The sequence below is a fragment of the Lagopus leucura genome, unplaced genomic scaffold, assembly GCF_019238085.1.
Source record: "Lagopus leucura isolate 7727_CA_CO unplaced genomic scaffold, USGS_WTPT01 Super-Scaffold_100027, whole genome shotgun sequence".
In the NCBI taxonomy this organism is placed as follows: Eukaryota; Metazoa; Chordata; class Aves; order Galliformes; family Phasianidae; genus Lagopus; species Lagopus leucura.
Window position 1 is genome coordinate 6,069,822 of NW_024962278.1, and position 19,273 is coordinate 6,089,094.

General features: G+C 40.6%; 1 protein-coding gene across 1 annotated transcript; it reads left to right on the forward strand.

The window, feature by feature from the left end:
• The first annotated feature begins 10,245 nt into the window (after positions 1-10,245).
• Positions 10,246-18,170, forward strand: IL12B (interleukin 12B). The gene is made up of 7 exons (XM_042880747.1): positions 10,246-10,398; positions 12,076-12,157; positions 13,363-13,644; positions 14,578-14,695; positions 15,710-15,903; positions 16,634-16,779; positions 18,045-18,170. Exons 2-7 carry the CDS (start codon positions 12,076-12,078, stop codon positions 18,168-18,170), a joined length of 948 nt encoding a protein of 315 aa, XP_042736681.1. The 5' UTR covers positions 10,246-10,398.
• The last annotated feature ends 1,103 nt before the right edge of the window (positions 18,171-19,273 follow it).

Consider the following 19,273-nt stretch of genomic DNA (forward strand, 5'->3'; position numbering starts at 1 on the left):
GAGAGTACAGCTTTGCTACACCATAGTGGAGGTTTTACAGTGTGGGATATCATAAATGCAAGTAAGCTGTTTGCTTGGTCATCTGAAGTCAGAGGAATAAACAGTGAATATCAGGTGTGCTGTTTCTGTATGGTGTTTCTTTACACTAGCTATTACTGTGGGAAGGAAGTAACATCATTTGTGGTTGGAACCCACGTCTGACTGACTACTGACTTTCTAATGTTGGGGAAAGGTTTAGTAGAGGTAGGGAGAAACTTCATGGTGTGCTCGTTACGTCAATATGTATTGTGGGACTTAGTTTAGCTTTGCACAGAGGAATTGAATTTGTGTTTTGAGTACTCTGAGGATTGTACTAGGATACTTGGCTACAGAAAGAGGCGAAAAAATCCAATTAAAGCTGTAAGGTGAAAAATGGGGTGGTGAACTCATGGTTTAAATGGATTTTAAGCCAAGTGGAATGTAGGGAGCCAGTGAATCTTTATGCTTTGCACTGTTGCGGTGGAGAATGACTCTAATATGTTCTGTTTATTCCTTCTCAAACCTACAGTGAGGACTGCCCCTACGGAAAAACAAGATTAAGCTGCAGGGCAGAGCAGAGTTAGGGAGTGTTATAGAAGTGTCAACAGTCACCATGTGATAGCTGCTGTTTACTTAACAAGATAGCAGCTCCTGTTCCCAGTAGCCTAGAAAGTCCAGGTTCCATCAGCAGCATGTTTTGTGCCTCATGACAAGAGCAGAACCCAGTAGAGACCATCATCTTCTGGGATCTGTGAGAAACAGGCACAGCCAGTATTTTGTAGGTTAGGTAATAAATGACCTGCCTATAAAACACAGGATCAGACGAGCTCTTGTATGTGTGAATAGTCAGTTTTAACAGGAATTGAGTACTGATAGTCCACTAGCAATTACAGAGAGTCCTGTGTGTAGGATCACAAAAAAAAAAAGGCACTGGATTACATTCTTGACCCAAAAAGTCCTTAGTACAAGTCCGTGAATATCTTAAATATAACACATTTCCTTTCTTTTTTTCCTATCTATGTCTTCTCAAATAGGTTTAAAGGAGGTCTCATTCCTGCTCAGGTCCAGGAATTTACTGGCATTGATCAACTGTTTCATCTGTGACAGATACTTTTTCTATGGATCTGCTGCGATGCATTTACTCAGGATGATGTCAGACCCAAGGGAGGAGAGCAGTGTTTCCAACATGAATAACTCCAGACACATCCTCATACTCCATGGCATGATGTGAGGCAGAAATAAATGTTGCTACTCCATGAAAGCAGTTTCATCATTCTTTTGGGAAAGTAATCAGTGGAAGTTCCCTCACAAAAGGCTTTCTCCTCACCTTGGCGCCTAAATGGTTTGCTGAACAGCAGTTATTGACCAACCATTCATCTGCTCTGAGTAAGGAACAGTCGGCAGGTTCACACCCAAAAATCTCATAGGCACTCCATAATGGCATGAAAATCTGTGTGTCTAATTTGCTTTGCACAAAAAGAAATATAAACAGTCATCTCTCCTGTCTTGCTTCCTCTGTGACCCAGTCCAATTCTGTTGCTGTCAGGCAGTAAGAACTGTAGGGCAGTGATCAGGCTCTTCACTCTCCACATTTCTACACATATGCAGCTCGGGCAGTAGAAACCTGCTCTTGAATGAAGCAACTGGTTGTCATGTCTTCACCCTCCTCCTCTCTTTTATGGCATCTCAGCATTTGGGGCCATACCAGCCTGGCTCAGTGTTTGCCTTCTTAGCTCATGTTGTGTCACCTGAAAGTGCTAAGGAGTAGCAAATAACAGTGCTGGAATACATGACAATTTCTGTTAGTCCTGTTGCTGCTAAGGCCTTGAGACAAGGCACTGCAGTGCACTTTGATGTGTCTTGTGCCATACATAGTCACAAAGACACAGAACACTGCAGTGGAACTACCCTCTAGTTTTTTCCTCGCTAGTTTGAGTTCGGGTAGATGTTCAGATCTTTCAGCATTGAAATCTGAAATCTGAAAAAATGGGCTGGATTTCTCAGTTGTTTTAGAATCAATACTTAGAAGGTGATGTTTTTTTGCTGTGTTATTTGTTGTCACATTTCTATCATATGTATCATTTTAGTATTGAAAACTCAGGACAGGGAACACACAGAAATACAACTTCAGATCTTTGTTATGAAACTGCTCATCTCATAGCTGGCATACCAGTGCTCGCACCTGCCTTTGTTTCTTGAGCACATGTTCTTCCACAAAGTTTTCATTCAGAAATGTGTGGTGGCAAGAAATGGAATTGCTGTGGTTAAGTGTGAAACAGTCCAATTCCCAATTAGTTGTAACGATCTCTGCGTCAGCACAGCAAAGTATGTTTAAAAAGAAAAGACTCTTCCTTACGTCTCTTTTCTATCTGTTTAATTACTTTTGACTACAAGATTAATTTAGCCAACTGAATCATACCATAAAAGTTGTAATGAGGACTGTTCAGTAGTTTCAAAATTGAACCAGGAAAGCTGATACCATTGAGAAAAATTAAAATAGATGCAGATTTCCTGTTGTGCGGCTACAAGGAATAGCGCTGTAACAGGGACATGTTTTCAGGGATGATAATTTAAAAAAAAACCAAAATTATAGAACAGCAGCACTATGGGATGTGTGTTTCTGCACTAAAAAAATGTCACTTTGAAAATTATTTTGAGGTTCTACAATTTTATTCTTAAAGAATGACAGATGTTGAAATGTTTATAGTCTCCCTATCAGAGTTCAGTTCTGCACTGAACGCCTTTTTAATGGACAAAGTTAAAGGAACAGAAACCTGTGGCATGCTTGCATGCTTCCATCTTAAACTCATGTGTTGCTGGCCTCCATGCTGGTTTGTTGCGTGACAGACTGCACAAAACTAACTGCACAAAGAGAAGAGAATATATTAGCTTTCAGCCCTTGAAGTTCCATGATACGTGACTCGAGGAGGTTCGTATTTTTTCAGATTTTCCAGCAGCGTTTCAAACCTCTGCTGCGAATTTTAGACAGCTGTGGTGAGCTTTCTCCTTTAAGAACTTATTTATATGTATCTTAGATGCGATGGTGGGATGGTTTGAGAACTTCTGTTCAACAGAACATATTAAAAAAGCCTAATCAACATCCATCCCAAGGATGTACATCTTCATAGGCCAGAGCATAGAGGTAGATGTTCCAGTCCTGTGAGAAGGGTGGCAGTACACATCAGCTCTGGTCACAAACCATTTCAAACCAGTGGAAGTTTCTCCCATCCACAAGTCCAGCTGGTTGCTGGGTGTTCCCAAAGCCTGCACACGTTTGGATGCCTTCTGCAGGAACCTTGCTCAGAAGTTTCCCTGACTAATCATAGATTGAACATCTAGGAGACGTTTTGGTGAGCACAGGACTAAAAGCTTCTCCCACAAAAGCGCAAGCTAAACATGCATTATATTAGAAAGATTAAGCCTGATCTGTTTTTTTATTTAAGCCTAGAACGTTCAATTTTCTACTGCACAAACTCTATATAAACTTACATTTACAATTCAAATTTCTCTTCTGTCAGGAAGGGTAAATAATATTTTTTTTCCTGAAGGCTTTTCTTCTAGCTTTTAAGTGGATGCTGTAAAGTTCCAGGATCTACTGACTGATTACTTTATCTTTTGCAACTTATTAGCATAGAAACTATGTAAGGCTTTGAAATACATGGTTTTAATTATTTCTGGGCTAGTACTAAATATCCTTATTATTTCTCTAATTACACTATTAATAACTCTCATAGTTTTAAAGGTACTCATCATTTCTTAACCTGACAATTAATCTTAAAGCCCTTATTTAGAAGATAAATGAAACTGAATTTTCATCTCCATTTTTCTAACTAAAATCACAGCTTCTCTCTGTTGTGGGAGCAAAGAATATCTGAAGAATGTAACCTGGCTCCACCCTAACACAGCACCAGCAGAAGCGGAAAACCTTGTTTAAAAAACAGCTTCCTAGAGCAGAGCTATCAGGGGCCTGAGGAAAGCTAGTGGGTTTGAAGCCCCTCCAAGGCTACAAACCATTACCTGGTATGTAATAACAGCAAGGAGGATTCACCAGTCTACAGTCCCTCTCTTTTCCCCATTCTTTTCCCCATTCCACTGTAGATGCTAGAAATCATCATATGCCAAGGCTCCTGAATTTTTAGCAACCTGGGTTGGAAATACTGTAGTCCCACTTATTACAACATGACTTCAGCAAAACTAGCATTCACAGAAGTTACATGAGCTCGTTTCATATCACAAAACAACCTGTGAAGTCATTTCAGAAATTTCCTTTGACTTTCAGAAGTTAAAGGATGCTTCAGTGGTTCATTTGTGAAACATCTTTGCCTTCCAAATAGGCCTTGTATGACCTCATTCACTAAGTCATAGGGGGTGCTGAAGCTTGTATTACATGACTTAAAATCTTTTCACAACCTCCAGGAACCTGGAATTTTCTGACAGATGATTAATGATGTAAGAGGATGCTTAGGTTGTGACCGTGTACTGAGTCTTACTGCCAGTTCCTGGAAGCCCTTACAAGATAGGGCCACATACTCAGTCTGAGCCTCTCAGCTTTAGCATAGAATTAATATATCCATATTAATAATCACAGAGCAAAATAGCAAATTGTCATAACTCTCCTTTTCTTCAAGGTTTATCTCTAAGTTACCTATGTCCACCTTTCCCTTCCAAAGAGCAGTAAAAGCTTATGAGGTAACTATTTCTCACAATGATTATGTTTTGTACTGACACATAGCTCTTGGAGAATTTATGCGTGTGTTATATATAATATAATCGCATACATGCAGGGACCTGCAGTTTGCCAGCAGTTGTAGGGCAGTTATTAGCACAAGTGCCAAGGGTGAACTACATTCCCTCTTTAAGAAGAGCTTAGAAACCTCCTCGTGAAATGCCATGCAAACAGCCACAGTCAATGGAAGTAGTACCAAGAGTAACTTGTCTCCTTTGCTCTACTCTCATTCCATGATAGCAGCATGGTATCCAAGCAGTGTGCATGCATATAGCACACACAGTTTTCCCCAGAGGAGGAAGCATGTGCAGCTTAGGAGGGAAAGAAGGAGGGTTTGTTTGTTCTTTGTAGACACGTTGCAGGCAGGAGCGGAAGGCAGTGAAGTTTGCTGACTTCCTGGAACATTTCATTCAGAACTCTTGGGCCATCTCTGTAGAAAGACCTGTTTTCCTTCTTCCCTTTCTTAAAAAGATGTGTAACTTTACATCTAGCTTTCTTAGTATTAAGAAGAATGAATGCCTTTTAACCACTACCATCCCCTTGGCACTCCAGGTACTGGTTTAGCTTTTCTGGTGCAACGGGAAAAGGACCCTGTGAATCAGGGCCTGCGTAGTACTGGAAATGCTGTCAGTTTTTGCAAAATACTCCAAAAGCATAGAGTGGCTCAAGGTGTCTTTCATGGCCTTGGACTATTTTTCCTTTCCCCCCAAAACAGGAAGGAATGAGCAGGACTATTTTCCTCTGCCCTTCCCTCTACCAGGGCTGCAGATCACTCAGCTTGGCCTATGCTTGCTGATGCAAAAGCAGCAGTGCCTCAGCTCATGGTTCACATGCAGCCTGTTCCTCATAAGGCCCTTTGATAGTGCATGTGGTCATGGGGCCATGAACTCATATTAAATTAAAGCAGAATAACTTCTGGTGCTGCCTACAGCTCATTATTTTTTTCATGTTATTCCCTTTGAGACATTAAAGATTGATTTGCAAAATCACAGCACCAAAATGAATTGTTAGGGCTGCAGACGCATAAGATGAATCGTAAGCTGTCCTTCAAATAATGTGCTGTTAAGTGGAAGGTGAGTAGTTAAAAATAGAGTATTCCCAATAATTCCACAAAAAGAAATAAAACAGAATGAACCCCGAAATATAAAATATCTGGAAGGCATTGTTATAACCAATTTCTTTCTGTCTCTGAGGCACGCTTAACCTTTGCAGTTCTTTTCTACTGTCTGTTTTACTTCTAGTCACTCACTGAATGCTTAATCTTAAGTATGTGATAAGAACATGACATCTCTTGCTGTACAAAACCAACTCTTAGCGCAAGGTAGGTTCCTACCTATCAGCAAATACCTGCTGTAATGATATCTAATGAAATAGAAATATTTCACATGAGCAAATCAAGTAATGTCTGAAGAGAAGATAATGATTTTAAATGATCAATATAATTTCAAAACCATCATGTTACTGTTTGTCATCTTTTCAGTGTCATGATCTTGCTATATTATCCACTTTATCTTTCTTCTGGATTGCGCTATATTGAATAATAATTAGCTCTAATCAGAAGTTTGAGTAGCTACATAAGAGTGATAATGACCAGTTAATTAGATCAAGATCTCATAATAATACTGTGCAATTTCTACACCGGAGGTAGCGGATGACTGACCAGTTTGGAGCATGAATGAGGCAAACATCATCTAAGGAAAAATACCCATACTCATCACGTGGTTAATTTTTAGAGTCCTGAGTTGAGCAGGGGTTGGATGCAGTGATTCTTGTGGGTCCCTTCCAATTCTGAATATCCTGTGATTCTGTGATCTGGATATTTGATCTAGGTGTATCATAGTGCAAATGAACCACTGTTGTATAAAGCCTAGATTCTAATTTATTTTTTCAGTAGAGACGGAATATATTTTCCTCCTCTCTTATTTCATGTTTCTATGAGGGTTTGGTCTTGGTCCAGTGACTGGTTACATGTAGTAGCATTGATTGTTAACATTAGATAGTATTTCCTGATGAAGTCACATAATTTACTGTTTAATGAATGGTATGTAAAGAACTGAATTCCCTTCTCACTGCTATGTTAATAATTAATAATGAAACTTGAGTGAATGAAACAAACTGACATCCATGCAAAACTAGCCAGCTGCTGAAGGAAATTCCATGAGAGGAATCATACTAATGGTACAATTTATATAAGTCTTCCTTTTATTAATGTAACATATATTTCCTCCTGGATTGTGATGAAATGCACCATTCCACAAAGCAAAAATCATTTGTCCTTCAAAAGAAAAGAAAACCATTTTCAGAAAGGCCATTTATTCCAAAAAAGAGTCTTTCCATCACATTATAGAAAATCAAACATAGAGTTTCCACTCTTCGATAGAGTTTCTCTCTTTCAGTGTCATAGAGAAGTAGGATAAAATGGTGAGAGATGCTGCTCTCCTCCAAATTTCCCCATAAGAATATATGAGCTCATCATGGAAAACCAGACTGTCATCAAAAAACGTTTTCACAATCTCTGTGTTTTGATATTTAAAAAGTCCACTCTGATGGACTGCAACAAAATATCCTGTCAATGGAAGTTCCACAGATGTGTCTGTGCTCCACAGATCCCATCTAGGATTTGTGACATAAAGTTTGGATACCACATTACTCCATTTGTCCTGTAGCAATAACTGAGCAAAGGCAGTCATGTGGGCTGGAGTCATACATGTGGGCAGAACATATACTCTGAACATATGTACTTCTTTACCCTCATCACTAACTATCCATGCTTCAGAATGTAGCAGGCATTTAAAGACTGTCACCAGGCTGTAGTAATGCAGCAGTCAAAAAAGAAAAACCATAGTTGATGTAAGCAAATGGGCAAGTTAATATGGGTTGAGAAGGAACTAGGAACATGTACGTGAAGTTATTTGTGCACATATTTATCTGCTCAGTGACTGACTCTCAAGTTATCCCAGTCAGTGCTGGCCTGCATCAAACTTGAGTGCTATCATAAAAGGAAGTTTTGGAGATGGTATTAGATGGAAAGAAATTGTTGCCTAAACTTGACAGAGCCTGGAGTCATTCTCATTTATGATAGCTGCCCTGAGCACATCATGGAAGCTGCATTTAGAACAGGATGAGACTGCGGGGGAAACAGGCTTCACTTTTCACCTCTCAGGCCTGGCTCCTGAATGCTAATGCACAAAAAGCACACTCCATGTTCATCCTGTTGTCTTGGTCTCCTGAATGTCTGCTGTGGGAGAGGCTTCAGAGCACAGTGAGGCTTCCTCTCTGCCCTTGTTACAGGGTTTCCTCTGGAAGGATCAGCAGATGAATGGGAATGTGGGGCACAGTCCACTCTTATTCTGACAGGTACCTCAAGAATAGTCATTGTACAATTTTGTCTCCTGTAACAGTTTGAATACCCTTCACTTGTTTTTGCCCAACTGCTTCTGCCACATCTTTTTCAACTTGATTCCTCAGACTGCCATTTTCTCCTTCTGAACAGCTGAAACAAGTGTCTGCATGGATCCCCTTTGCCAAAATGGCGTCAGTAACAACAGCTGTTAAGAGCGAGAATATAAACAGCATATGGGAATGGAGAACCCAAAGCTGGATGAAAATACAGTTGTCCTAGATGGCCGTTTAAGAGAGGAAGACAAGAATCAGCTAGATTAATAACCAGGTAATTACAGAGAGACTTTGAAAGGAAGAAATCAGCTCAAAAAGAAATGTGAAGTAATTAAAAATCTGAGATATTGGCAACAGAGATCATGGAATGAAAGCAGAAGATCAACTGACCTGGCTCAGTGCTGCCCCAAGTAACTGCACTGGGATCATAACCTCTGCCAAGGCCTGACAAAGCATCCTCTCCTTCAGGGACCGTGAGCAGCCTACCTGCCAGCTAGTGGAGTGCTGGTATAAGAGATAACACACAGGGACAAACATTTTGGGAATGTTTTTGTGACATCATGAGTTGCTTCCTCACCAACATGTGTCTTAGCAGATTGTAGCAAGCAACACAGACACTAAGATCGAGAGAACCCAGGAGATAAGGATGCAAACATGTGCTCCCAAAGATGTTACATGTTTGTAACCCACTCTTCCTTCCAGTGTGTATGTGTGTGTGATCATGTGTACATGGAGGGGAGTGAGGAGATAGGGGCTAGAGCTTTTTGAGACAAGTTTTGGAAGGGTGGAAGTGTGTAGGATTAAACAACATCCTTGAAGTGTCTAGTACTCTGGCATATGTTGTAGTATCGATATGATCTTGAATACATGGTTCATTGGTTGCTGGCCAATTCTGCTCCAAGAATAAATCAATAAACAGCTGTGATGCACATTCAGGATGGTCTGTGTGAATGGAGCAAGCCTGGCTGAGAAAGTGGCGGTCGTATCCTGTCAGGAAAGAAAAGTTGAGGCTGAGATTTGTGTAACAGGTGAGAGGCATTGGGCTCAGCAGGGAAGTTGTGAGGCCCATCAGAGTGTACCACTGCAATGCTGTAGTTATGTGCTTTGTCAGATGACAGGGAGTTCATGTTCTTCTGCCAAAGGTGTATGTGATCCCTCGGAGTTTCTGTGAAGAGTATAACTAAGGAGAGGGAAGGATTCCACCAGCATCATTGTGTGAAGCTTCTGGCACAGTTAATATAAAGTCCTGTAACTACCCTCTCTGAATGAGAGCTTGCCACCGTCCACGCTATTTTGCTTTCCAGCTGTGTGACAATGAGCAGAAACTAAAGTATTCAAGTTGAATTTCAATCCATTGTTGTGTTTTTATAAGCAGTGTATTTCTTCTTGTCTATAACTTGTTAGTCATTTAGGTTTGGCACTGGTCTGGAAGAACAACTCGGTTTTGGTTGGTCTGACAAATAAAGTGAACTGTTTTGTTGTTGTTTTTTTATTTCACGAATAAAAAATAGAAACGTTTTCCTCATTTTCAAAGAAGCTGTTATGTGTAGGGCTTTTCTTGTGCTTAATGTGTATCTAAGAGGAATTATCCATTTACAAAGGAAAAAAAGGATTTTATTTAAAAATTGCCAACCTTAAAAATCGTGTCAATGGCAATTTCAGGTTTTTCTCTCTCAGCTACAACTATTCATTTATATTTTGGTTGACCTAAGTCTCTGCTTTTAGAATAAATACAATTCTGAAGCAGCGATTGACAATCGGTGTTCCCTACCTCTGGTGCTGACCGAAGTGGTAGCTGGAATTTTAATTCATGTGATGATCTCTTTAGTGTTTGCCAGGTAGTAAAAGATGTAGTTTATCTAACTTTCTCTTTCACTCTTCATAATATTTTTCCCATCAGACAGTTTTGGAAGTTTATTTAGTGTGTATTTACTCTTCCCCAGATGATGAGACGAGACAGAAAATCAAGTAGGAAAGGAAACGCCTCTGGCATGCCATAAAGGTCACTGTAACAATCTCATAATCTCATTTCCTCTTTAAAGTTTACCTGGGAGTCCCAAACTTTTTTTTCATGCCTTAGCTCTGCCACTATGTAAAAAAGGAACTCGAGCCCCATGTTGCAATCCTGTGGTATTGCGGTGAAACGGAGCATCCCTTTCAGAGTTTACAAGTGTTTATAAGGCGGCCGGCGCTCTGCTTCCTTCAGATCACAGCACCAACCTGCCCAGCAACTTCGGCACCCGGCAGCGCACGAAAAGGTACGAATTCCTTTCTTCTCTACCAGCAGGGCTGCACAAGTCTGGCGGCTGCTGACTGCACGGGAAACTACCGGCAGCTCTACAAAAGCAGTTCTTTGAGTGTCCTTACATACTTCTCACACTGTTTTTCTCATAGGGGTATTTGTATGTTTACGAGCCTGAAGTAAAAGGCACATTGTGTGCATGTGCATAGCTAGCAGAATTGTCACCTAACTAACAGAATAGCTAGCGTTATAATGATCTTTTGTAGGTTACCGTATTCACGTTACTGGGCTGTGTGCTTAGATAAATATATATTTATGATTAAACTGATGTTTTTTTAAAAAAGAAATGCATCACCCTTGAGCCGGCCCTGCCCTGAGCTGGGACCTGCAGAGTTGCTGTCTGACACGAACCTCCTGTGATGCTCCGTGAAGGAATCTATGCTGATTTGTGGCAGCTCACGCCCTGGATCTCACGGAGCACATGGAGCTGGCATGCCATTCTCACCTATGAAGTGCTCAGGCATCTGCACTGATTAATAATATCCAGAAACAGTCTGTTTATGATTAATTTTTCAGGACAATTGTGAGTTGGAAAGAGGTGGATAAATTCTCCGTGAAAGTTTTTAACTTTTTCATTGGAAACCCAAATTGTGAAGCTTCTTCCTAAAATTGGACAAAACTTTTTTATTTGAAAGCTCTAAATTTTGATGGTGATATTGAAAAGAAAGCTCTTTGTATTCCCTTCTCCTCTCTCCAAGCTTTTAATCAATACTTCAGGCATCAGCTTAATGAAGCACAGTGATGAATGCCATGTGGCTGTGAGAGAAGTGAGTATCTTTGAGAAAGAGACAAAACGTAGCTTTCATTCACAAATTACAGATTATCCTGTCCACAGTAGGAAATCAGGAGCTAGAAGTTTTTGCCGTCTAACAAAGCCATACTGCTATATTTTGAATTTAGGACAAAGTATTTTATATGAGATTCAGAGAATAAATGTTGTATTATGTATATGTATTAAGCATATCTACTATTATACTATAATACATATTGAATATGCATTTATATGGGGGGTATGTGAGGAGTCAGGAGCAGCCGCTGCCCCCCCCTTCCCCTCCTCTTTATCTAGTGAGGATGTATCAAGCTGTAGTCTATTATGTAGTATGAATTTCATCTATGTAATTTTATGTAGTGTGAGTTTTTATATAGGACTACTGACACATTTAAAAGCTTTGTAGGACTGGAATTTATGTTCATTGATCCTTTGCTTCATTGCCTTATTCTGTAAGAAACCTCATTAGCATCAGTAGAGGTTCTCTTGCTCAAGGAATATTTGACTCAGGGATCTGGGAACGCTTCTGAGCCTTTGACCAGATAAAGATCACATATTAGACCTAGTGCCAGGTCTAGTTCTTCATCTGGTTCACTTGACCAGATAAAGGTTAAGACCTATGCACACAGTTGCCTCCAAGTGCCATGGTTTCTTCTCTCATACTGGTTTGCGATATGAATAACTAGAAGATCAACATCTTGCCTCAAATTGCAGTGCATGCCTGCATGTAGTATAAGAATTATTAGAATGGGAGGATGTTTCTTAGTTCACTGGAGCTGAATCTGTCATCTTATCCAGCAGCTGAGCTCAATTTCAGTACACACTCAGCAATCCTAAATGAAGTAATGTATTTTTTACCTACAGATGTCTCACCTGCTATTTGCCTTACTTTCATTACTTTCCTTTGCTGCCCTTCTGGAAGCACAGTGGAAACTTAGAGAGAATGGTAAGAAATCTGTTTGTCAAAGTCTTGAGAATATACTTCTTTATGTTTGAACTCTAAGAAATTGACTTTGTCTGTCCTTCAAAAATCCATCAGTAGTTTGCTAAGCCTCCAAGCTTTCTGGAGTTGCACGTTTCAAGCATTTGACATGGATTTCTTGGTGTTTTTTCTCTGTGGTAAAGTCTTGAATCTGTCATTTTGCTAATGCAATGTCCTGGTGTAAATGTTTTATGGCTCACTGGATCTCTGGTTCCCTGTGGTGCTTGCTGTGGTGTCGGCACCATGAGAGACAAATTTTTGCCCCTTCTTGTATATAGAAAGTCTCGGACAGCCCTAAACATAACTGGGGAGCCTCTGACAGTGGTAGTATACCTGAGCAGCAGCAGTTGAATTTGAGAACTGTAGACACACAGAAGTGTAGGTGAAGTCAGCCAACCTGACTGCTACTTCACCTCCTACATGAAACCATAGCAAACAGACAAGATAATGTTCTTTTAATGGAATATTTCCAAAACATTTTGTTAGGTGGTGTGTCTGGTAATTTGGAAAGACCAGTAGGGCACTGCAGCGCTACAAGGTGGCATTTAGAAGACTGCGTGCCCCTGTTGTAGTCCACTTACGTCTGCTGTAACTCAGAGGTCTTCTGTCTCTCACTAATTGCTCCCTTTCCACCAGAGTGATAGGAGTACAGATTGATCCCTCCAGAAAATGGGAAACATTAGCTGCGGACAAATGCAAATCACTTACCTAGAGCTGCCCTCCTTCCCACTCAAAGACTCACTCAGAGACCTTTAACACTGAGGAGGTCCTGTCACAGAGCCAAACACCACAGCACTGAGGGCTGTACATGGCATTCTGTGAGCGAAAGCCTAGGGCCATGATTATCCAGATTCAGTGTGTCCTGGCATCCTCATCTTTAAAAGAAAGGTTCCTGCCTACTTCCCATAGTTAAAAACCACCGTAAGATTTTCTGGGAACAGAGGAAAAAAACATTTTATCCAATTAAAATGTCATCCCTGTTGGTCGGTGGGTTCTAGGTGCTTTGTAAGCTTAATATAAAGTCCTTGTAGTGAAGATGTCCAGATGACTGAAGAAAGAGATTTGGTAGCAGTCTTTCTAGAAAGCAGAGCTGGAAAAATGTCTCAGTTCAGCCTTCCTGCTGTTCATTCTGGTTGGTGCTAACATGTCTTTCTCTGCAATATCTGAAGTGTATGTCATAGAATCTGAGTGGAACGACGAGACACCAGCTAAAAAAGTGAAGCTCACCTGTAACACATCTGATGAAACGCTGCCAGTTTACTGGAAAAAGGGAACCGAACTGAAAGGAACTGGAAAGGCTCTGATCGTCGAAGTGAAGGAGTTCCCAGATGCTGGCAACTACACCTGTCTGTCAGCTAAGACACACGAGATTATCAGCTACAGTTTCTTCCTCATAACTAAAGTAGACTCCAATAGACAAATGATACGGTCGATTCTGAAAAGCTATAAAGGTACAGTCACAGCAAGATGTGACGTATTGTGGTCAGTTTTGTGCGTTGCACTTTTGTGAAGACTAGAGGGAGCTCTGCAGAAATGTTTGAGAAATGTACACCTGGACATCAGCCGTCTCCCAACACTCCAACAGTGAAAGAGAGATGATGACTGTGTGTGTGTGGTGCGACTGATGAGCAGAACAGGAATCTGTTGTGGGATTAATTTTGGGTCCTTTAGATTTGTAGGATGGAGTGATGATAGGAACAATTGGACTGGTACAGAAAACAAGGGATACTATCAGTACTACAGCACTGCTTTTCTGGTAGGGAAACTACTGACTTGTTCTGCCTCCATCTCGCAGATGCAGCACTCAGGAGAGTGCTCTGCCTCTAAGTAATGTATCCTTGCAAAGCCAGGGTTGTAAGATTTGTCAGAACCAGGGATTGATCAAGATTTTAAGTACTGCCATTTGAGCTTCTCCATTCATGATTAATTCACTGGGACAAATCTGTGATTTTTTGCATTTTTGCAATGCAACTTACTCAGCTTGCAGTCCCTCACTATGGAACATAGGAACACAGGAACTTCCAAGGCTGGGAGGTTTTGCAGCTGAATAGGTACTCTCTTTCTCTACAAAAAGGACCAATGGATTTGTCTAAAAAGCCCCTTACTGACAGGTTCTGCAGCACGTTGGGTATGTTCTAACTCTGCCAACTGCTGTGTAGATATGGTTAATGTGGTGTTGTATAGGCCAGCTTTTAGTCTCCAACTGTTCTTACATGGCTTTTTCAGTAGAGGTAGCTGCCCAATGGGCAGCAGGAAATTGTGGTCTGCCTGCATACCCACCTGCCAGAGGAGATCGGAATTTATTGAACTACTGTTTTCTCCCTGTTTGGATCAGTTCATCCAAAAAAGTAAATAAATTGCATTTTCTTTCTTTGTCCATCTAGAGCCGAGCAAGACGTTCTTAAAATGTGAGGCAAAGAACTACTCTGGAATTTTCACATGTTCATGGATGACAGAAAATGAGAGTCCAAGCATGAAGTTCACAATCAGGAGCCTGAAAGGGTAAAAGCTTGTACTTTCCTTAAACACTTCATAGTACAGCCAGAAGAGCCCTTGGTGTCTGTGTAGGAGATGCTGCACTGTGAGCTCTTGAGGGCGCACGGAAGGGGAGGAAACCTGCTTTCAGAATCTGAACATCTGCAAAATATTTTGAGCATTCGCTGGAATTGGTTTTAATAAAAGCATGGAAGTCACTCTGAAATTAATACTGATTTGAAAATGGAACAACCCCCACCAGACTGTTACAGCTGCTACACTTAAGCAATAGCAAAAGCAGCAGTTTGTGCAGGGAAGAGAGAGGAAGTTGAGCCAAAAGCAGAAACAATCTTAGCACTGAGTCTCATCAGATCCAGTGGAATTGAAGGAGTGGGAGGCTGCACCCACGACAAAAGCCACACGTCCATGGCCAAGTCTCTGTTGAGGAACACTGCAGAAACCTGCAAGGGAAATGTGTGAGGGGAACCTTGGGGGAATTTCCTACCTCCCACCACTCTTGAGGGTTTCTCCAAAACATGGAGTGCCTGGGCAAAGGTCATTTGAGTTTGTTAGAGAGGAAAAAACTGCAAAATGTTTTATTTTGTTGAATGTAAATGTAGACGCAGACTCTTGTCGTCTATTACAGGTTGCATCTTTTTGTTAGTTCCCAACTGAATGGTTTAACCATGCCTCACTTGTTCCAGCGAAGTTTTGGAAAGGACTGAGGAACAAAGTTAGATACCACAGCTTGGCATGGAGCAGAGGTGTTTAGAAATGAACTTATCCCATTTTATATTTAAACACAAATTTCTTCTTCAACAGAAGAAAACAGAAAGTTGGGATGGACTTTTGTAATTTTATTAATACATTATATAGTTACTAAGTATATAAGAACACACTGAATTATTTCTGCTGTTCCTTACGTGCAGACATAGCGTGATACACACAAGACCAAACATTATCTTACCAATTACGTGATATAATTATGGCAACAAAATTCTGAGAACAAACCAGTATTTTGTTTTTCTGTTGTATTTTCAGCTCTCAAGGAGATGTAACCTGCAGCAGCCCTGTGGATCACACTGAAAAATCTGTGACTGAATACACTGTCCAGTGCCAGAAGGAAAACTACTGTCCATTTGCCGAAGAGCACCAGCCAACTGAGATGTTCCTGGAGGTCATTGATGAGGTGGAATATGAGAACTACACTAGCAGCTTCTTCATCAGAGATATCAGTGAGTAGATCAGAAATCACCATTAGTTCTTAGCCTTATTCTCGCTGCAGGCAGTGGAACTAGCAATGGTAACTGACCAAACCAAGCTTGGGAATCCCTGCTCTGTTCTACTGTAAATCTGAATTCTGCCCCCAGTTACAGGAACAGGGGGAAACGAATCATAGCAGCAGTCTGGAAGAAGATGAGGAAGTGAAGAAGCAACATATCCATAGCTTGTGACCTCCAAGCCTCTCTCTCCCACATCTGCCAGAAGTTTCTGTAACCTTCTCTTTCACATAGATGTGTTTTGGAAGGGGCATGTGGGGGAAGTCAGAGAACAGCCAATAACCCAGCAGGCTATTCTTTGAGAACTGCAGATTTACTCAGATTATGGTTAAGGCCAGGAATGCCTCACTCCTGATCCATTCTTACAGATGGAGGAAAGCATGTTTTGCTAAGTGCCCTAGCAGTCAGCAGGAGGTGAAGATAACCATCTGTCTCTAACAAAGCCTCCTACAGCTCTCCAGGCAAAAAAAAAAAAAACCCTGAAGGATCTTACCCAGAGGGGCTGTGGCGATGTTGTTAATTTTCCATGAGAAGCATACAGTGCAGTTCTTATGCATCATGCCAACTCCTGTCGTAATTTAATAGAGGCTCCAGCAGCCGGTCATATAAAACTGCCAACAACAATACACCAACGTGATCTTATGCTGCTAATGCCTATTAATGCATTCTATATTTTCTCTTGTAGTAAAGCCAGACCCTCCTCAATGTCAGTATGCAAGCACAAATGGAACAGTGACCTGGACATATCCCAGGACCTGGAGCACACCAAAGTCCTACTTCCCTTTGACTTTCAGGGTCAAAGTTGAAAGCACAAAGAAATACAGAAGCAAGGTAGAAATGCAACATTTGATGTGTGATTTTCCTGTTTTAACAGACAGTATAAATAAAAGCTTAGAGCATATGAATCGTGGACTAGAATTAAAATTAAAATGCTGCTGAGCCTCAAACGTAGAAAGGTTCTGTTTTGGGAGACAATTACCTTCTCAGTTCTGTGAGCAGTAAGATTCAACCTAGGGTGGATGAAACCTGATGTAAGTTGGGAGATAAAATCACGTCCAGTATTGCATGGCCAATGCTAGCGTGACAAAGTATCGACTAACTCATTAGTACACTTTGTGGGTGCTAATGTGGGAAAATCCCAATTTCCAAATCCATAGGTCTAGGATCTGCTGCGGTGAGTTCTTGTATGTCATTTGAACCTGGCTAGCTCAGACTTTATATGTGAATTGTCAAATAAGGCATCAGTGACTCATTTAGTAGCATTTCGGTGGATACTAGTGAAGACTGAAATCTTTGCCTCTCATATTCCTGCTATTAGTTAATTGTCATCAATTGTTAAAGCTAATATTGCAAATCCATTTTAGCTTGAAATAATGAGATTATTTTGCTTCCGCTGTTAATGCTTGTGGGTACACTAAAGGGCACACAACAGCAGTAGAGTGATTTGTCTTGGTAGTCAAAGAAATCAGCAGCAAAAGTAGAAAGAAATACGTAGAGCAAGTGACCACAGTGCAGGTCCTTCACTGCTCTTCCATGGTCCAGAGTCAGAAAATTAACAAATGTGAACATTACAGTCTGAAATCCAGTTGAACCAAGGACACAAAAGGATATTTGTATGTGAAAAAAAATAAGCAAGCCTACACCAGCAGATGGGGCCATTGACCTAGTAATGATTCCTTGATATTAGCAGGGCTGTATTATGCAATCCCATAGAGAAACTGGCAGGTCTACAGAGCACTTCTTGTATTAGCCAAAAGTCTTCAGAGAAAATCAGCAACTTCTGCCTTTTAGGGTTCTCTGTTTGAGGAAAAAGAGGGAAGAAGAGAGAGAGAGCAAAGAAAAAAAGATAAAAAAAATGAGCCCTCTGTTTGAATGACAGTTGGAGCTTGGAGTTCAGATTGCTTTACATCATTAACTTCAATGGGAGTCATAGTTTGTTTCCACTGTGGCTAAGGTTCTTACAGCTGCTCATGACTTTGACATGGAACAACAGACTACCAGTGTTTCCTGCTGTTACATATGCTTGGTGCTGCCAGTCTGGCACTTTACTGCATGTTTACTTGACCCTTACTGATGGAGCTGTGCCCTATTCACAGGTTTATGATGCTGATGAGCAGTCTATTCAGATTCCAAAGGCTGGGCCAAAAGACAAGATCTCTGTGCAGGCCAGGGATCGCTATTACAACTCATCCTGGAGTGAGTGGTCTGCACTTTGCAGGTAAGACTCCAAGAGCCTTCTGCTGGTGGAGCAGAGGGCCAAAATTGGACAAGTGCCCAGCCCTCATTGGTTGGAGCCAAATTCCCAATCCCTGGCTGACTGGGGAACTTCTGAGCCTGGCATTGTTTGCCTCTGAGTCCTTTAGAGAGATCAGTGGTGCTTCATGAGATCACTAAGACCAGCACAGCTTTATTAAGAAACTGACTAAAAATGCAGGTCTGAAGAAAATGAAGATAATTCTTATGTAATTGCCTTCCATTTATTTTACAGATAAGCACCAGGAGATTGGTGTAATGCTCCTCAAGAAAGCAAAGGATTGATGAAGACAAGCAAATATGCTAATTAGAAGAAAAATCTGCATGTGAGATTATTAAGAAGCCACGCCTTACTCCTTTTTTTTCCATAGTAGAATAGTATGATCCTGATTCTGACAGATCTTTTACATTCCCCAGGTTTGAGTAACACCACTAGCACACATCATGTTATATTAACATGTATGGTACAGTGATACATTCCTGTCAGCTATTATCGTTGGTTCCATGTGCTTTTGTATTGCATTTATTTATTGATCTATTTATTACTTACTTGATATGAACTGCAATGTCAGTCGATGGCAGCTGCCAGTCAGGATGTTTCGTGTGTTAACTTATACAGAATGTAACTTATTGAAAGAACTATTTAATAATTATTTTATTGTTAAATTATGTAATTACATTCATATTTATTTATTTATTTATTTATTTGAAATATATCAGCACAGAAAGCCTTGGCTGCATGAGGCAGCTCTGTATCGTACATCCAGGCTTATCTTCCTCTTCCAGTCTGGCAGTTAATATTTTAGAAGAAGGAACTGCAGACTCAGAGTCCTGGAAATGTTAAGTGCTGCACATTTTCAGCTGATTGTGGTCAACACTGCACATCATAGGCAGCTGAAATTATTTAATAGTTCAACTGCTGTGTATCTGATATTTCAGAGAGCAATTGAGAACTGGTTTTATATGTGAATGTTAAGTGTGTAATTAAATTTAGAATTTTAGAATGTGGATTTTCATAGAACATTTTGAAGATACTTCTTTAGTACTGCCAGAAGTGCTATTGTGTCTTCAC

Bases quoted from the DNA above. Each gene is read 5' to 3' on its own strand.
- IL12B (XM_042880747.1), top strand. From the start codon at position 12,076: ATGTCTCACCTGCTATTTGCCTTACTTTCATTACTTTCCTTTGCTGCC. The intron at 12,158-13,362 runs GTAAGAAATCTG...CAATATCTGAAG, and splicing joins GTGGAAACTTAGAGAGAATG to TGTATGTCATAGAATCTGAG. The intron at 14,696-15,709 runs GTAAAAGCTTGT...TTGTATTTTCAG, and splicing joins ACAATCAGGAGCCTGAAAGG to CTCTCAAGGAGATGTAACCT.